This window comes from Anoplophora glabripennis, unplaced genomic scaffold (genome assembly GCF_000390285.2).
Source record: "Anoplophora glabripennis isolate ALB-LARVAE unplaced genomic scaffold, Agla_2.0 scaffold95, whole genome shotgun sequence".
NCBI classification, from domain to species: Eukaryota; Metazoa; Arthropoda; class Insecta; order Coleoptera; family Cerambycidae; genus Anoplophora; species Anoplophora glabripennis.
In genome coordinates, this window is record NW_019416252.1 from 212049 (window position 1) to 228238 (window position 16190).

Genomic DNA, 16190 nt, shown 5'->3' on the forward strand with positions numbered 1-16190 from the left:
CACAAGCACTCTCCAGCAAACCCTCAAACTGTCAGCGTTACTTTTTCTACACAAGCTTAGTTTTCAATAAAAATAGTTTATTTGTACCGTTGAGAGAGCGTTTTATTTTTGCTGTACAGCGAAAGCAACCCTAAGTGTCAATAGTCCCCATCGATCCCATGTGTGCTAAAAAAGTTATTCGGGGTCAAAAGTCAAAATTTGAAGTTTTTTGAATTTTTTTTGAAAACGGTAAGTTTTATCAAAAAAGTAGTTCATACAAAAATTATAGATCTTAAAATTATCTATAAAAATGGTCCTTATACTTTTTTTTCTAAGAATCACCATTCCTGAGATATCGCTATTCCAATAGTTGAAAGAGTCACGTTCTAAATGATATGTAGAACCTGACTATGTATATGCCACGTATATACATAGTCAGGCACTAAATACAAGTAAAATTGCCTATTTGTGTCTCTTGTATGTATAAACTATACTACTATTCTGAGAATATACACTCAAAAGAAATTCAGTGCCTTAGTCAAAATGACGCAGATGTCCTTATAATTGAAACAGCAACAGAACAATTTAATGCAACAAATACAACTATTGTAGTTGGTGAAGATGTTGACTTATTAATACTACTCACTGCAAGGACTTCAATTGATAAAATTATATACTTTTTAAAACCTAGAAAGGCTCAACAACGAACAGAAATATATTCTTCAAAAAGTTTATCTGCTTATCCAAAATGCCAAAACCATATCGTATTTTTACATGCGATAACCGGCTGCGATACTACATCAGCAATATTAAAATTATTTGAAAAAAAGATTTGATTGATTACGCTAAAGTATTTACAGAAATTGATTTTTCAGCTCAAACGATAATCACAAAAGGAATTGTTTATGGAGCTCCAAAAAAAATTGATTGTATAGATTAATATAGATATTTAACTTTTGTAAAAGATACACGAAACAAGAAACAAGTGCAACTATCTTGTCTTCCTCCAACATCGGCTTCTGCTAACCAACATTTGTATCAAGTATACTATTAAGTTCAGGCAGGGCTAGGCAACCAACTGAACCCAGAAGACTGGGGTTGGAAATTAACAGATAATACTTTAGAACCGATTCAAACTTTACTCCCACCTGGAAAAACTCCTTAATACTATTTTTTTGCAATTGCAAAAAAGGTTATAGCGTTAAATGTGGCTGTAGAAGAGTAGGGTTACTGTATTCTCCAGCGTCTAATTGCCAAAGCCAGTCTTGCTCAAATGTCCAATTGAATACAACAGACGAAGATTCATGTGATTTCGATGAAGAGACAGCTGATTCATCTTCATTTGAACAATTTATGAACATCCAGCAAGAAGAAGAGGAAGAAGAAGATGAAACCGAGGAAGACATGACTGTTGAAGTCGACTTTGAAGAGTATGAATCAGATTAAAATATCAAAAGAAATCAGACCTAAAGTTAAAGTCAATAACCAATATCAATATCAATAATCATCATGCCCTGAAAATTCCATCATAACAGTTCATGGAGTAGGCGTACCGAGGAAACCACGTTAAAAAACGCGCCAAAGTACACTACCTCACAGGTGGTGTCGAAATGTGTGCATATCATGTAGAACATGACTCCTTCAACTATTAGAATCGCGATATCTCAGGAATGGTGATTCTTAGAAAAAAAAGTATAAGGAGTTTTGTAGATAATTTTAAGGTCTATTATTTTTGTCTGGGCTACTTTTTTGATAAAACTTACCGTTTTTGAAAAATATCCAAAAAACCTCAAATTTTGACCTTTGACCCCGATTAACTTTTTTAGCACACACGGGATCGATGGGAACTTTTGACACTTTATTTCTAATGGTGTACCCAAGGTCTCCCCTAAAATTTAGCTCTGTCGGAATTTTCGTTATTTGGAATGTCTATTTTGACCGGACTAAAATTCCTCTTTCCGTTTCACAGAATGTATGTTAAAGCCAGTAGTTCTGCACAAATGGTTAAGTATCAAGTCGAGGGTAATTGCAGTGAAAAATGGTAACAATAACAGCTTTAGAAGCTCTACAGGAAATCTCTTAATAGGTTTGTTGTTCTCTGTCCCCTTCATAAACTTGTAGGATTGATTCAGGAAATCCGTGATCGGTATATAATCAATTTTCAATGACTAAAAAAACAGGACACTGCAACTGGATCATTTTTAAATAGTTACAGAAAATTTTTGAAAGAAATGGAAAAATAAAATAATGCCTACACTTTTAGGATGGATGGGATAATAAAGGTACAGAAATGTTAAATGTAAATTCTGCGTACTCTCAAAAAATAAGAAAAACATTCACATGAACAATATGGATGAATATATGGATATGGTCGTGGATTTTGCTTGGTTGTTGGCCGATCGTCATTATCCCTCAGCATATTAAGGAGATCATACACCCTCACGTTGGAATCGAATTGAGCGACGGTTACTGGGATCTCCATTCTTCTATAGTGCTGGGAGGTTAGTAACCTGCTCGCCTGCAACGTTCGGGCGACTGACCCTTCACGCCAATCTCAACGGCAGCTTGGTCTAGATGACGTGGATGCTGTCGCTCTTCATTGAAAACGAGATGACTTGGAATAATAGATTACGCTCCATCTTGTACCTATGTGTTTTTGTTTTGTGTACTTTAGGAGGTTTTCAGCTGAATATTTATATTTTTTGCACTATAAACTTTGTTTTATGGAGCACTGTCGAGTATGATGTCTCTGTTTCACTGTCTATAGCGTGCTGGGCTAAGGCACTAAAGTTTATGAGCATGGGGCCTTCTTAGAGAACCTGTATGGGAAGCTTTAGAAGCTTGAGTTTATGATGCCGCACGGTGAACAAAGCCTGGGTGGTGCACTTTAACAGCAAAGGAATCTTTGAGCTAGCACTTTATTTTATTATTTTATTGAAATATAACTCAAATTTGTAATTCAGCACCTTCCTGCGCTGTCAGCTTCGTCTTGTATGTCGAAGATGGCATTTTGTTGGCAACTATGGCTTTGCGGGAAATTTTCCAATGAGTGAAAATGTGTTTTCCCGGCCAATGTCCTCCGATCTGCTAGTAGGTCGTTTGCGATGATTTGTATATGGATTTCTATGGTTTTGGCGGGAATAGCGCCTTATATGGAGCTTCCTGAATGATTTTTGATTTTTTTTTTTTCGAAACATGGGTGAATTTTACACTAAAATTGTAAAATGTGATTTTGAAATCCTTTCTGACGGTGCATTTGAAGATTAAAAAAGTGCATCAAATTCATTCCGTACAGAGTATGGTAGGGGTTATTTCTTTATCTATCTATCTTTCGTTATGACCAGTATCATAACGAGCTTGAATTTCGCAAGAGCGTACTATTTAATTCTCCAAAGGGAGTTTATAATTAACATTACGCTTTAATTTAATACGTGGGAACTTAGAAATGTTGTATGTTCAGAGAATGAATTTCAGGCACTTACCCTTTATTGCTTACGTAGACTGTAATCCAGTGGCTGGCTATACAGTGTAACACTGAGGTTGGAAGAAACAAAATGAAACGCCAAAACTTCCATGTAGGGTTTTAATAACAAAGAACAAAACAAACAAACAAAATGACAACACCACGGCTCGAACAGCATTATTAATTAATTGATTTACACGCGACAGCGTACCGAAATTCAGGGAATGCGCGCTTTATACAAAATTTGGAAAACTTTATCTAGGTATTATTAAATTTAATTAACTAGCCCGAGACTCTAATCTAAAACTAGGTCGACTGCTCAATGTGAAATCTAAGGAAGAACTGCCTTTCTTGCAAATCCTTCTCGAATTCCACACTTCGCTTCGCTACGCCCATTTTTTGTTTCCAGAAGTTTCGGTTCTTATCTTATTGGCGGGGATCCTGAATGTCGGGATGCTCTGGCATAACTATGCCATGTTAATAATTGTCTAACGGTCTGAATTTATATTTATATAAATAATTATGTGACTTACAAATAACCCTAGCCTTCCTCTAGCGACTCCGTGTAGCAAATACGGGACGGATTAGTCGATCTCATTTAATCTACTCTTATAGCTTGGAAAATCCGTCAAAAAACCAGCTACTTAATCTGTTACTTTCTTTTCCAATTACTATCAATTTACAATTTGATTTAATTCTACTTTGGAATCTCTACGCTCTTCTCGTTATTTCGCGCGTTATTAAAAAGATGGGTTTCTACGCGGCGCCTCCCAGACGCAACAGATGACTGTCACATCCGTTCCCAGAACTAATAAATACATTTCCACGCGTCCCGGCTTTTGTTACAATATATATATTTCCTTTGGAAATCTATGAAGTAATGTAGTTCATTGTTCTAAAAATTATGAGACTCTACGTTTAGATACTTGTCCGTATGGCTTCCCTTTTGACAGATACCTAAGTAAGAAATAGTGCCGTTTTTAAATCAAATCGAACTCGAGACATCTTTACTGCCCTTGTTTATCTTCTCCTCGGGAAACCCCAAAATATTCTAAACTGGTCCACCCTATACATTTCTTGCTAATCTAATATTTATTAGCACATTTCGCTTATGGCGAAACTTTTCTTACGCGATCCCCACCGCGTTGGCGCTCATAAAATTTGCATGGGCTCTAATTGTGTCCAGACGCTGCCTCATACCGAGCGTTGCTCTATAAAACGCCGGTGAATAATGAATGACGACGGCTCGGTGGGACCCAACTAAATGTCAGGGGTAACCGGGAACGCTCCAATCCGTGGGAGTAATGTCATTACTGGTTACCTCTCGGCGACGCGAATTACCGCGATAATTGGGTTATAATTTTATTTTTGGAGCGGCGTGGTTTTCGCTTAAATGACTTGACAGTCGGTGGGTATCGTTCGGTAATATCGCAAAGTGCAAGCGATGCCGATCGCACCTCGATTGTGTTTCACCGGAATTAACGACAAAGGGGTTTGGAAATGTGATAAATATTGGCGGCTCTCTCTCATTCCCAGTACCCTGTTACGACGTGTTAATGCAGATTTTTGGTGCAACTGAATATTAGATATCTTATTTTCTAGTGCCCTACTAATAATAAATGTTTTGCCAAGTACAGGATCTGCCAAAAACGAAAGAAACTTCCAAGCTAAATTTTTGTACAGTCATGGCTACCCAAGATATTAAAAGTCAAAGTTTTTTACACATATCTCGCATTCTATGCGTCGGACATCCATAAGGTCAATATGTAAATTGTAGAGAATTTAATCTATAAGCATTTTTCCCTAAACCTCACCCTTTTCGAGATATTCAAAGTCAAAGTTTCAAAAAGAAGGCTTTTCGCGAATATCTGGCTCTCATTGCGTTACTGCTAAATATACCCACCCATCTTGCAAATAATTAAATTCTTTATAACTTTTACATTGACTTCATGGACGTTCGTTGCTTAGGAAGCGAGATATTCGCGAGAAACCGTTTTGTCCTTGATTATCTCGAAAAGGGCAAGGTTTTGGGAAAAATTGTGACCAATTTTGTAGATAATTGTATTCTTTACCACTTTCATGTTAACTTTATCGCTATCCAATACATAGGGTGAGAGAGGAACCATGGAACCAACTTTGACCTTGATTATCTCGAAAAGCGCGAAGTTTCGGGAAAAATACGAGAGACCAATATTGTAGATAATTAAAGTCTTTAATGTCAACTTTTTGATGTCCAATGTATTGGGCGCGAGATATTCGCGAAAAATTTACGGTGAGTATCACTATCTCTAAAAACCCCATAAATTCCACGCCTCTCGATATTCGAGAAATTCCATAATTACTCCTAGTAGTGTTTTTGAGAAGAGAAATTTTTCTATGTGCTTTATTTTTTAATAGGAACCGTTCTGGAAGTATTATATATTTTTTATTTATATTACCATTATCACCATTATCGAGCACTTTAATTGAATTGAAAGTAACTAGATTATGTATAGATTTGAAATGTAATTTTGATGTCGAAAAAATAATTGATTTAGAAATTTTGCATATTACTAGGGGTAAATAGCTTTACTACATTCAGCAAAACGCGAAATTTTCTCATTTTCTTAAAAAAAAATCAATTCAACTGGAGGTTATTCAATGGTCGTGGATTTAATTTAGCTCAGGGGAGGGAGGACTGCAATTTTATGTACCTTTGTGTTCATACAGTAAAAATAGATTTAAAATTCATGTTTCTAATTTTGCAAATGATGAAGATTTAAGAAACTGACGAAGATACGGGCGTCGGCAACCTCCCCCGTTGCTTTTGCTGCGCAAATAAATAGTACGGTTTGCTCAAAGGTATATGTCATTTACGTTTCGTCAAAGAGCCTATCGTTCGTAGTATTACACAGAAAGATTCTAGAAAGGTAATGTTTTAATTTTAAAATTAGGTCATCCTCAACTTAAACTTTGTACAGTACCAATGTAGTTTCCAAATATTTATCAAAAGCAGTACACAGCCGTGAAAGCAGAGATAAGAAACTTTTAGAAATTGAAGAAGCCCAGTTAGCTCAAGTCATAAAGCAAAGTACAGATGAATATCTATAGCAAAAAATAATTTAATATGATTATTTCAATTTATTACAGTTTTGATATCTTTCATAGCCATAATATTTAAGGTAACATAAAATTTCAGGACAGTTATTACTTTAGATATACAGTGTGTCCAGGTACTTGATACAAAAAAAAATAGATAGTACAGATACATGAGGTCAAAATAGTATCAGTTCTTCACATAATTTTTTTTCATACGGGCCTTCGTTAACAAGTTACGGGCCCCCAAAGGTGAAAATTAAAAAGTTATTTTTATTTACAGTCCCTAAACTATTAACTTCAGTATGATGAAAATTTAGTGATCGATAACACATGCGTATAGCTTATTTTTGATGTTGTAAGTGAAACTTCATTATGCCTAGAACGCGAGGGACGGACTATGCCCAATGGTTAACAACCCAGAATTTTTGCATAGATGACGATCGCAATCTGCCTGCATAAAAAATTAGTTTCCTGAAGAATTTGCCAACGATATACCCTCTTGGTTCAACTCTAACAGTTTAGGAAATATTTGTGATTTTATGTGCACAGTGCACATTGAGCGGCGCTTCCACCATTTTTTGTTTTTAATTTTTAAATGGACATAATTACTATGTTAGAACCACACATATTTTTAAAATAAGGACCTAGAATATCTTACTGTCTGCTAATTAAGTAATTTTCACTAACAAAATTTGACAAACACACTTTATAAACGTCTGAATACACATCGATATTTGGCGTTGAATACTTACTTTAACTTATTCTTGTTTTTTTTTCTATTTTGTGTTATGTGTAAAGTCCGCATCGTTTATTTCTTACAATTAAATAGTTAAGCGTAGGTCCGAAATATATTTAAATTTTTCAATGATTCTGAAAAACACGTGATACCTACTTGATGAAATACATTTTCAACCTTATTTAGATTACAATGGTGTTAATATTGTTGGTACTGCTTGTAACAATTCACATATTAATTCTCCTTTAATAGAAGAAAACAACTCTTTTCGGTTAATACTTCCGAGAATGGTTACACCGTTAATATGAATTTTCAGGCATACAGACAAATACTTTTTTTATTCAGTTGTATCATATCACAGACAATATAGCTTGGCGATAAGCTATATTGTCTGTGGTTGTACCTGCTCATTGTAAAACTAATTCTGAAACAGGTTCAAAATTCAGAAGCGGCGCATCGTACAGTCCGTACAATATTCGTTGAGATAGAATTCCAAGAAAAGAATAAGCCAACAAAGTTCTGTTATCGGAAGTACTGTAACAATTTACCGCGGCAGGTGGGTGCCTTGAAATTTTTCGCCTTATTTTTACAAATTGAAAAAATATATAAATAATTAAACTCGTTATGCATTATATAAGTATACACGATAATCTTCGACTAGGAATTAAATTCCTGTGTTTAATTTTTCACCTCCATTAATTTATGTTAATAAGCAATTGCACTGAAAATGCACAGGACTATACACTTATGAAAAGACATGATTTAGTATTTGCAAAACAGTATGCACTGCCACGGTGAACGTCACGCCGCTAATGTCTTTCTACCTCGAGTGTCGAATGCGGTTAATTCCAATAACGCAGAGGTCTTCTTGGAATTCTATATCAAAGAATATCGTAGGTACAGACTGTAATACCAATAAATTTGTTATAATTTGAAGAATGCCTTTATATCTCACTTGCCCTCCTTGTTACGCCCCTGTATCCAACTGTGGTCGCTTCCTCTGAGGTTTATAAACGATTACACATTTATATTTCGATAAATTACTACGTGATGAGAATAGACGTCTTTTATCCTGTTCTATTTGTCTGGGCTGTCCGGTCCAGCAGCGTTATAACGCTCCCAGGCACGCACGGGCTAATGTTATGTGATTGTTAATGTTTCAGAGCCAGATACAGAGATCGTGGGCGGACCTGAGCTGTTCATTGATCGAGGAAGCACCATCAACCTCACCTGCGTCGTCCGGCACAGTCCCGAGCCGCCCGCTTACATTTTCTGGAACCATAACGATGCTGTAAGTACACAGAGAGACACCTGTCCACCGACTCGGCCGCCCCCCTCGCGCCGCAAACTATATCAACAACGCTCACTTTGATCTCGGAATTAATACAGAGGGTTATTTGATGCTAGCTGCGACCTTGCGTTGAATGCAGAGGGCTGGGGGCGCCATATCACTGCTTCCTGGAGCGTCCGTAGACGCACACAGGTTGTGTCACGACGATTCTTTGTTAGAACAATCGTGCTATTGTACAAGGTGTTTCTTAATACCAATGCCAAACTTCTGTAGAATGTTCCTCCAGTTGAAATATACCAAATTTGCATACAGGGTGTTAATGATAAGTTTTGCCAAACTTTAATGGCGCATTCTATCGATGAAAATAATCAACATTTGCCCTATAAAATTTTTTGATAGGACGCTACGGAGATAAAGGGTGTTAAAGGTTTCAAATATTTATTTGATTTTTCCTGTAACTTCACTGGCAAAAAATATTTGGTGATAAAATTTGGGGGATGGCTATTTTTTCAAGGATAACTTATTCCAAAATATACTCCAGTGGCGTAGTTATTGAGGGAGTGGGGAACCTTTTTAAAAAAAATCATACGCCACTGGTTTTTTAAATAATTTTAAATGTTGTTAAAATGTACAATCAATTTGTGGTAATAAAGTATTCTTGTAAAGTATTCGTACAATTTACTGGTCTTTAGATAATTGGGAAATAAATAAGAACATACTTTAGTACCTACGTTGCTATTTATCATTTTCTATTGACTTCTAAATGTGTAACAATAAATTCAATAATATTTTGAGAGATTTCAACACACTATACAACGCTACTGTTTTGTATGTTGCAAAAAGTTTGTTATTTTTCATACAAATAATGAATCAGCAGATATACAAGCTGAACGACTTTATAGATAGACTTTTCCAAATCGACGTTGTCCAACAAGGAATACTCTTTCAAGCGTTCACCGTCGAGCTCGTGAAACTGCATGTTTGTCTCTACCAAAACGTCGAGCAAGAGAAGGACCTGTTGGTACAGTTCATTTGGAAGACAAAATTTTGGAATCTGTAGATGAAGACCCATCTACCAGTACCAGACAGATATCAACAGTATCATGTATCACATGTAACAATCTGGAATGTCTTACGCGAGCAGCAATTACGCCCATATCATGTCCAACGAATTCATGCATTAAATGAAAATGACTGTCAACCGAAGATTGAATTTTGGCAGTGGTTTTTACAGCAATGCGAACAACCCGATTTTCAGTTATTAATATTATGAAGTGGAATTCACAAGAGAAACCATTTCGAATTGTCATAATAACCACCAATGGGCGGATGAAAATCCGTATATTATTTCCCAACGTCGATTCCAAGAACAGTTTTCTCTGAATGTTTGGGCAGGCATTGTGGGCGATTACTTGATTGGTCCTTACTTTTTACCCAAAACCCTCGATGGTAGAACTTATCTAAGGTTCCTACAATAAGAATTACCACTACTTCTAGAACAAGTGCTATTGAGGTTGCGTCAATTATTGTGGTATATGCATGATGGGGCGCCACCTCATTACAACCTTGCCGTTACACAGTTGCTGAATAATCAGTATCCTAATCACTGGATTGGTAGAGAAGGACCCATTGCTTGGCCGGCTCGTTCCCCCGTCCTTAATCTCTTGGATTACTTTTTTGGGGCTACCTCAAAGCTATGGTATATCGTACTCCAGTTCCCAATGTACAAGTACTTCGACAGCGTATTGTAGAGGGTTTCGCAACCATAGACAATGCGGCTGGAATTATGAGGCATCTAAGACGATCAATGCCGAGACGCTACGCAGCATGCATTGCATCCCAAGGACAGCATTATGAACATTTCTTGTGTGTTGTATAGTGTTCTGAAATCTCTCAAAAATATTAGGTATTAAATTTATTGTTACACATTTAGCAATAAACAGAAACGTAGGTACATAAGTATCTTCTTATTTGATTTTCCAATTATCTAAAGACCAGTAAATTTTACGAATACTTTACAAAAATACTTTATTGCCACAAATTGATTGTACATTTTAAAAACATTTAAAATTATTTAAAAAACCAGTGGCTCCTCCCCCAATAACTACACCAGTGGAGTGAATTTTGGGATAAGTTATCCATGAAAAAATAGTCCCTACTAAGAAAATGTCATCCCCCAAATTTTATCACTCAATCTTAATTTGTTACCTGTGTTATAGTTATTTACCTACGGCCACTACTGTAAATACTTAAAAACACACCATCTGCGATCAATGTAAGATTCCTATTACGTACGGTAAAAAAATCGTACAGTTTTCCTAGCAATCGCCTAGCAACGGTCAATACAATACTGTTTGTATTGACCGTTGTTAGGCGGTTGCTAGGAAAACTGTACGATTTTTTTACCAAGCTGTGCGATTTTTTTACCGTACATAAAATAGGAATCTTACATTGATTGCAGACGGTGTGTTTTTAAGTATTTACAGTAGTAGTCGTAGGTAAAGTATAGTACGTAATACGTGGTGTAATGCAATTACGCACTCAACTTTTCCATTCGTGCGTAAAATGCTTTTTACAACACTTATTACGTAATATACTATTATGGTACTAGTGTGTTACGGTATATGTAACGCTGGGAAATGTTTAGCTAATTTTCCCAAGTGACTTATATGACGTAACACACGAGGGCCATACAAAATTTTATCCAGCACTCATAGAACTTCGCTTTAATAATAAATAAATGTAACTTAAAATTTCAAGTTGTCAATGTCAGAAAAAGTAATTTAACGAAATGAATGTATTTTTATATATTACAAAAGATGCGAGTGTCAACCTAAATTGTGTCTGTAACCAAGGGTTTCATAACTCACTAATGACTTATGACTTATAACTCACTAGCGAGTTATATGCCACGTTATTCCTTTAAAACTAAAGAAATTAAAGTATCATTATATACAAGTGTTAGATAAAAGTTATTATCAGTTCAGATGAGGAGAATAGATTGATTTTCGAAACATATTTTGCATTTCCTTGCGGAAAGGTTTATTTTATAAATTTATTAAATATTTTAACAGGTGGCAAAATACCCAATACCTACCCAAAAAAAAATACTCTTGAAATATTTATTGGAAAAATTCTTCAGAATCAAAGAAAATCCTAAATAGCGCAAAACGTTCGAAATTTAACTATTTCAATGTCTGTAATAGACAAAAAAGGGTTTCACTTTAAGTAACATGAAGTAAAAAAAAGGTTCTTCAATTTGTAGTAAAAAGATTTTACTAGTGTGAAATTGACAGAATGTAACTTGAAAAAAGGAATGCACCTTACGATCTCACACCATATCAAAAATTGAATGCTGATCAATCATGTGATAAAAGTTATGGAGATTGCTGTAAACCCTTTCATCTGTCAATATTTTAACAAAATGTTATATAGGTATCTCATCATCAGCTTAGGTTACCTTTTTTTGGTTAAAAAAATATTATTGTTTTGAAACAAGTTGACTGTTATTTCCGGCATAGCCATAAAGGACCGATTCTTTAGAAGTTGACAATGTTATCACTGTCGAGAAACAATGTAAATCTTCAGATATGAATCACTAGATATTTCTAATAAAAAATAATCGTCGTGACACACCATGTTTGATATGTATAGAACTGCTCACAACATCTAAAGTCCATAAGAATTTGACAAACAAAATGAACATTCGTTTAATGCTAATCTTGAATGATTAGTTACTAATTAGAAAAAATGTACGAGGAAAAGTCTTTAAATAGCAAGAACTGTTGAATAGCATTGTCACAAAAGTGCCAGCACAAATTGCTTTTGTTTAATTTTTTGACAGTAATCCTGTTTTGTACACATTTCTTCTAGCTGTTCATAAGCTACAAGTTTTAATCAGGTTTGCAAATGAAAGTTTGAAAGTGCCAAGTTCGAGCATAATGAATAATGCAATACTTCAATTTTCAATGTATGGAGACTACCTAGTGTGCTGGCAGCAGTTGAGAAGCACACTATTCTTTCTGAGGAAACTTCCTGAAGATTCAATCGTATCGCATAATTCAACTTGTACACTAGGATATCACTAGTATCCGAAAAGAAGATCAGCAATGGAGATATGAATCTTGATTTTTTTTATTTTAACATTGATGAAATGTGAGATGACTAGTACTTCCAATTATTGTTTCTTACTTTCTGCTTAGCATAAAGTATCCAAGACGCACTAGCACTTTGGAAGTTTGGAAGTTTATAAAAAGCTTTTTTGTAAAGGGCAAGTTTGTGACAGGTGGACTAGGTAGGAGGACTGTGTCGAAACACATTTCAGTTAGTTTTCTATTAAGATTAAATTTGTTATTTAATAATTTTTCCTCGTATCTTGTCTCCTCTAAATCTTGTATTTTGAAAACAAAGGTAAGGTATATGTCCAGTGATTTCATTCACATTTGATCAACCTGATCCAATTGACCAATGATAAATGACGACGATAACAAATAACTGATGAAAACATTTGCGACCAATACTAAATAAAAATAATATTTATCGTTTGTTTCAGTCGCTCCATCCATGGCTACCCTGACTATTTTCAAAACATGTCCAAGCCTGCTTTGTTACCGGAACTCCTACTTTTTTATAATTTTTAGTGTCATTTGTGAAGGAAAACACTTCAACGAAGCAGAGATTGCACTCGTTATCCTTCCGGGCGAGATCATTTTTTAAGTAAAACTTAAATCTGAATTTTACAACTTCCATTAGAAGTAACGATCCGGAGATGCGCCGCAAGCTGTTAAAAATAAATTAGACGATCCTGGTGTACAGTTGCCCCGCTTGACCCCTCGCTGAACTTGTGTAATTGCCTTTTCCTTCATCAGGCATAATTGCGTCCTATAAATTATGACGCGGCTATAAATCTCTGCCCTTATGCGCGTTTTTATTACAACAATCGCCGGATTTATTACTTACTAAACATTTTCGCGCTGATCTCGCAGATGTTAAATACTCCGGAAAGGAGGAATGGAGCGGTTTCGGGGGACTTTGCTGTTCCTTTTCGGTTGAGTGCTCCACTCGATTGCGTCAAACGCGTTAGCCAGAAAAATCATAAAAAATTCAGATTTTATGGGTTTCGTTAACATTGAAAACAACATTTTTCATATGTTGTGCTCGATTTGTGTTTCTTCTGTCGTCCTGGAAAAAATTTAGTAAATAGGTAACACATAAGCCAGATCTTGTAGAAGTTTTGACAATCGGCTTTTAATTTCTGAATTATCCACTGGCAGATGCATTCTGAAATATGACCTTGAATAAACTGGGGCAACAAATCAAATACACTTCACAGTTTTTCATATCGTTTCTAACTACACTGTAAATATCTATAAATAATTGCTGATTCACTTTTGGTCAATCATGTGTTAAATTTTCAGATAATCAGCTACTCCAGCTCAAGAGGAGGAGTTAGCGTGGCCACAGAGCGAGGAGAAACCAGCAGAAGCGTCCTCTTGATACAAAAAGCTAGGCCATCGGATTCCGGGAACTACCAGTGTAACCCTTCCAACGCTAGACCAGCTAATGTCACCGTTCACGTTCTCAATGGTTAGTATTTTATAATAGAATTATACTGCTATGTGATCTATTAAATAATTTGGACTCCACTGACAAGTCTACGCCGACATCGTAAAAGAATAATGATTGTAACATTTACCCAAAGATACCATAATTACACAGGGTCATTGAAAGTTTCCTAATAACTCGTTAGTGGGTGAGATATCACCTGTAAAACATCTGTCATGTGTCACATCCCAAATATTGCACATAATGCCTACTGGTACAAAGTATTGTTTTGTGCCCACTAGCACTAGGCGAAATAAACTTTTTAACTAAAAATATTGTGGGAAACAAGAGGCTATCACCATTAGTTAGTTAAGTATTCATCTAAACCGCTTCCTCTGATTTTAAATCAAATTTTTGTATTGGAAAATAGTAAATAAAATATATTAGATTGTTTCAAAAAGTACTTACCACTCTTATAAACTTTTCATGTATTGTAAATGTATACCTAACGATTAGGAGGCAAAGTTATATTTTTTTATTTTACCAAAAGATTATATAATTCTTGCCATGAAAGTGATGCAAAAGTGTTATTAAAACACCTGAAGGAACTTAGTTTAGATGATGAAAATTTTGTATGCATAAATATGGAATGGACACATAAAGAAGATGTATTGATTTATCCGTCTCAAATGAGCATTTGGCATTTCTAGATAACTAGATACTAAAAAACGTGGGTTAGAAAAAGAAATATAAAAAAAATGAAATAGAAAAGTTATTGCAACTCAATTTTATTCAAGAAATTAGAGATGAAGCTGTGAAAACCATTCAATCTATTTAAAACAAATTAATATTAAAGTTAGCTCTGTTAATTTGTAATTTTTTTTTTTAGTGTTTCTTGCGTTTGTGTTGTTTAGGTATTATTCTTTTGTCCGGATAATACAAAATACCTTTAGGGCACATCTTTGGGAAAACCAAAGTGGAGATCCATAATTATTTAATTACCAATAGCATGTCTTGTGACAACTTCGAATCAATCTATCGCTATCAATAAAATGATAATGCGATTGACCAAACAACAAAATATATTACAGGAGGTGTCTTCTAAGTCAAATCAACAAAATATCAAAAAAACTTACCTTTAGCCAAATATTTTTTTCTGTTGAGGCTATTGGACCATTTTAGACATCAGTACTTAAAACAATTTATTAAGGGTGAGACCAGATGAGTTGATGTTTTGGTGTCTTACTACCAGTTAAAGGTATCGTTTAGAGTTTCAACCTTATTGAGTGAAAATATTGAAGAGAAAACTGTCGAATTCAGTGTAACTGAAAATTTATACTCCAAATATCTATTCTATTGGATGAGTTGATTATTTATACAATTATTTTAATTCTTTGCCATTACTGTCATAATTAAATTGTAATAATGCACACATATTAATCAAATTATGTTGTTACAGTGAAAATTCAGTCAAAAAAGTAGTATATACCTTTTATAAATTTTGTCTATACTTTGTCCAAAAATAAGCCTACTTAAGCCTACAATTGGTTTGAAACTTTTATTGATCGAAGGCCAATATATGGAAACGTTTTGCAAAAAAATCTATATGATCGACAAATCAGTGATCGATGAAATAGTGATAAACAAATCTCTGTGTAATAGATGGAAATCTATCAAAAAACATTTCACATAACGACACAATATTTCAACATCCTTTGATACGCAAATAATGACTGGCTTGGAGGATGTAACACTTGTGAATGTAAATATCTTGGTTATTTAAAAGTTTTATAAAGACTTTCTCAAAAAAATTATTTGTCTGTCAGTAATGGAGAAAACCCGCCCTATCAATGGCATCCTATATGTAATTACTTTATTTTGTTTTCTGTATCTTTCCTAAAGTTTCAGACAGGACGTTACGAATTTCTCTACGTTTTTTGAACGTTTCAGCTGCAAGCTCTCTCCATTGATCGCTTTAGTATGTCCTAATGAAAAGTGACCTATGAATATTCATGTACCGCAGAGGCTTTGCTAGTTTTAAGTACACAAGTCTCTTAATGCCCATTTAAATGAAAAGAAAACTTCAATCAGGAATTTGC

The 16190-nt window shown here is 34.9% G+C and overlaps 1 protein-coding gene across 1 annotated transcript in view; it reads left to right on the forward strand.

The window, feature by feature from the left end:
• LOC108905823 (kin of IRRE-like protein 3) overlaps nucleotides 1–16190 on the forward strand; it is a 106870-nt gene that overhangs the window by 84942 nt on the left and 5738 nt on the right. The window contains exons 4-5 of the mRNA XM_018708851.1: nucleotides 8420–8547; nucleotides 13965–14133. Coding sequence (XP_018564367.1) covers nucleotides 8420–8547; nucleotides 13965–14133 — 297 coding nt within the window. The remainder of the gene's footprint in view (nucleotides 1–8419; nucleotides 8548–13964; nucleotides 14134–16190) is intronic.